The sequence below is a fragment of the Theobroma cacao genome, chromosome 5 (genome assembly GCF_000208745.1).
Source record: "Theobroma cacao cultivar B97-61/B2 chromosome 5, Criollo_cocoa_genome_V2, whole genome shotgun sequence".
In the NCBI taxonomy this organism is placed as follows: Eukaryota; Viridiplantae; Streptophyta; class Magnoliopsida; order Malvales; family Malvaceae; genus Theobroma; species Theobroma cacao.
In genome coordinates this window covers 7,123,973-7,127,674 of record NC_030854.1, presented here as the reverse complement: position 1 = coordinate 7,127,674, position 3,702 = coordinate 7,123,973, and the positions used below count along the sequence as shown (strand labels likewise).

General features: G+C 35.1%; 1 protein-coding gene across 1 annotated transcript; it reads right to left on the bottom strand.

The window, feature by feature from the left end:
• On the bottom strand, positions 286-1,662 carry LOC18598327 (tropinone reductase-like 1). The gene is made up of 2 exons (XM_018121267.1): positions 1,591-1,662; positions 286-1,206 (listed from the first exon to the last, which is right to left on the bottom strand). The coding sequence occupies exons 1-2, from the start codon at positions 1,614-1,616 to the stop codon at positions 426-428; spliced, it is 807 nt and encodes a 268-aa protein (XP_017976756.1). The 5' UTR covers positions 1,617-1,662; the 3' UTR covers positions 286-425.

Genomic DNA, 3,702 nt, shown 5'->3' with positions numbered 1-3,702 from the left:
AATGGTTTTTCACATTTGAGGAATTGAATAAAAAATTAATGCATTTTGGGACTTTCGCTGGAAGCATGTGCCTGTCGACTAACATATATATGTTTGGTTGGATACTAGAAGTCAAGCTTACCCTTTCAAATGAAATTTCATTAAATTCTTTGCAGTGCATTATAAGTTTGGAATTTCGCATCTAAAATGTTCCTTTCTCCATCCAAAGAAAACTAACACAATTGCAACCGAGTTTCATGCAGGCAACTCACAATTGATTACTTATTGTATTAAAAATCTCGGAAGTATGATATATTAATACATCACTCAACTGACGCCACAATGAATGCCTTCATTTATTTATATATATAGCTCCTAAAAGTCTTCCATCGCATCATCAGTAAAGAAGAAAAATTACAAATGCGAATGACTTGATACCTTTGTTATTAAACAAGGTTTGCAAACTTCAGCATGGTAGGATTCACAACACTGAACCCTCCATCCACCAGAAGATTGAGTCCACTCACATAATTTGCTTCGTCACTACCCAAATATAGTGCAGCCCTTGCTACACATTCTGGCTTGAGAATTTCCCCTTTCAGATTGCCCACATCGCTCAGTCTTTGTTCCACTTTCGATCTCTGATCTTCAGTAATCCCTGGCACGCTAGTTACTACGCCATAAGGCGAGATGCAATTTACTCTTACACCGTATTGCCCCAAATCAGGTGTCAAGTTCTTAGCTAGCCCCAAAATTGCGTACTTGGAAGCTGCATAGGAATGAGTTGAAAGTCCTGCAATTGCAGTGCAAACACTAGTAGTAAATAGTATACAACCTCTACGCTGGGGTATCATCACCCTAGCTGCATGTTTGGCTCCAAGGAAAGCACCGACTAAGTTAACTCCAAACAAGCGTTCCAGGTCTGATTTTTTGGCATCCACAATCCCTCCGACTGCGTGGTCCATGATGCCTGCATTATTATACATAATATCAAGCCTTCCGTATTTGGAGACGGTGGTGTCAATGAGATTGCAGATATCATCTTCATTTGATACATCGCAGTGGATGTAGTAAACATTTTCCCCCAGTTTGTCAGCTATGGCTTGGCCTAGGCTATCTTTGATATCAGCAATGACAACTTTGGCACCATTTTCATGGAAAACATGCACGGCGCTCGCTCCAATCCCACTAGCACCACCCGTGATAATTGCCACCTTGTCTTCAAGCCTGATATTTGACGGTTGATGTTTACTGATCAGAATTATATAAAGAGGAACAAATTAAACCAGGAAAAGCTATTTCTTTTTCCTTTCTTTTTTTTTTTTATTTTTTTGCGGTTAGCCAATACTATTTCAGTTCATCGAAAATTCGTTCCAAGTATGGAGAACATGCAAATTCGTTCTCAGTATGTTCCAAAACCAAGCATTACACAGCTAAAGAATATGATTAACTTCGGAGTACAATTAAGAGAGGGCTTAAGTAGCTTTTCTGAAAAAAAGAGAGGGTTTAAGTACCGAAATGAAACAAAAGTCAGGAAAGGGCTTTAAAATCTAACAGGTACTACAGAAATCAAACATGGTGCAGAAAGTTAGGTGGGAGTTCGTAATTTACCTTTTCTGAGGCATCGCAATGCTCATTTCCACGCACTTAAAATCTTTGAATTTAGCAGGGAAGATAATGAAAGTTGAGGCTTGGCTGTTTGGGTATTTTCTTCAGTGGTGCACAACCATTTATATAAAGAAGATGTAGATCACTAATATTTCAACCAAAATATTTTATAGTTTCATTTCAGTCAATGCGAAAAACTGTTTTCAAGTCCGTTCTGACCAAAACTAAGCAATGTCCTTTTTCTTTTGATCATCAAATTAACTTGACCTCACATTGTGAAAATGCTAGGAAATTATCTGCAAGCGGGACTCTTACCACCATCCTTACAACCACAACTCAAGGTTCTCATCATAACATTGACTTTCGCATTCTCATACATATATCATCAACATATCACACACATCTCTCTATAATCCATGCTTATTTAAATAAACTTATCTCATATGGTATGTGGAATTACCTCACATACTATCACATTGAACCATGTACAACATGTTCTAGTATTCCTTAAATAAGAACATATCATAAGCTTTAAGGTGGGATTGTCTACCTTCACCTAAGCATTCATTTCTTATGCTTTTCCATAGCAACATTGTAGGTACTAATTTATCATGAATCGTATTTGTCCAAAAATATTTAATCATCATGTTTATTATCAAGTATAAAAGTGGGACTTACATCCACTTGTCATCCATAAATCCATACACGTTTGTCACTTCCTATTCATAACGGAATTGAAATTTTTGAAGTAAAACGCTTGAAACCGCTTGTCCCCCCTTGTTGAAAACTAATACATAGGAGTGATATTTACATACATATATAGATTCTAAAACTCTTTGAAAACATATGGATCACAATCATTTGATTTAATTTTGTAAATATAGTATTCAAATCATGCAAGTCAAACAAACTCCATAAAACATGTTTAGATTTACCATATTAAAATACATAAAAGGGTGTATCCACTCACTTTTCCAAAAGTGTACTTCTAAGCCTTATTTCATTAGACCTCGCCCATTTTACGATTCACGACATCAACGCAACCTAACTCAACGATTTCTAACATAAATTTCCTATTTATTCGAAACTAATTGATTAAATCCATTTTTTTTTGTTTCAAGCCAATAACCTACAATACTTTAAACCCAAATCATATATAATGAAACTTTAATCATTCTTACCTCCACAACCTTGTTGAAGAACAAAAACTTCCAAAATTTTATCTAAAATTTGGATTAAATGAGCTGAAATTTCCAACACCCTTGAGTTAGGTTGAAACATTGTGATTAAAACTCAAGAATGCCAAATCTTACCTTCGCCTCGAGTTTGGAAGGCTGAATCTTTGTCCAATGGGGTTTTGAAAGGTTAGGGGAGGGTTTGGTGGTTGTTGGGATGAGTTGGAGGTTGAGAAAATGTAAAATGAAGGCCAAGGCTCGTTTTTTAACACTTTAGATATTAATCTGTCAAGAAGGTGCTATAGTCAATTACTTAAATTCTGTAGTTGACTATGGTTTTGTTTTCTTCAAGAATCTCATGCTTTTTGTTATAAGGTTGACTATGGCTATGAATTCTTCAAGATTTTCATACTTTCTACCATAGGATCGGTCCTCAGAGTTCAAACATGCTAAAATACATTCTTTTTGCTTCCAATTTCAACAATTCCTTCTACCATCATTCATCCATGAACATAACACAATAATATGGAAGGATTTACATCAAATGACAAAGAATTCTCATAGATAATTATAACTAATGCATAATTCATCAAAATTCAAGTTTTCATCAAATTTCCACCATATTGAAAAATTGGAATTTCACAGCTTCCTATCATTTATTCATTCATCAACACCACATCATTATCACCATTTTTTTAAGGAGAAATTCATGTCAATAAGGTTGGAAAAAATTCATTCAACATCCGATCTTATATCAAATTAAAATCCATTCACATCCCTCTTGATCAACATTATATTAAGTCTAGGCATATCATTACATAAAAGTTTGGGGTTTCACATATTTGCTTAAGATAGCATGTGTGATATGCTATGAATCATACGAATTCCTAATCATGCCATTCATCCTAACCAATGCACCAGCAACATTCTACACTTTAAT

Bases quoted from the DNA above. Each gene is read 5' to 3' on its own strand.
- LOC18598327 (XM_018121267.1), bottom strand. From the start codon at position 1,616: ATGAGCATTGCGATGCCTCAGAAAAG. The intron at 1,207-1,590 runs GTAAATTACGAA...GTCAAATATCAG, and splicing joins ATTGCGATGCCTCAGAAAAG to GCTTGAAGACAAGGTGGCAA.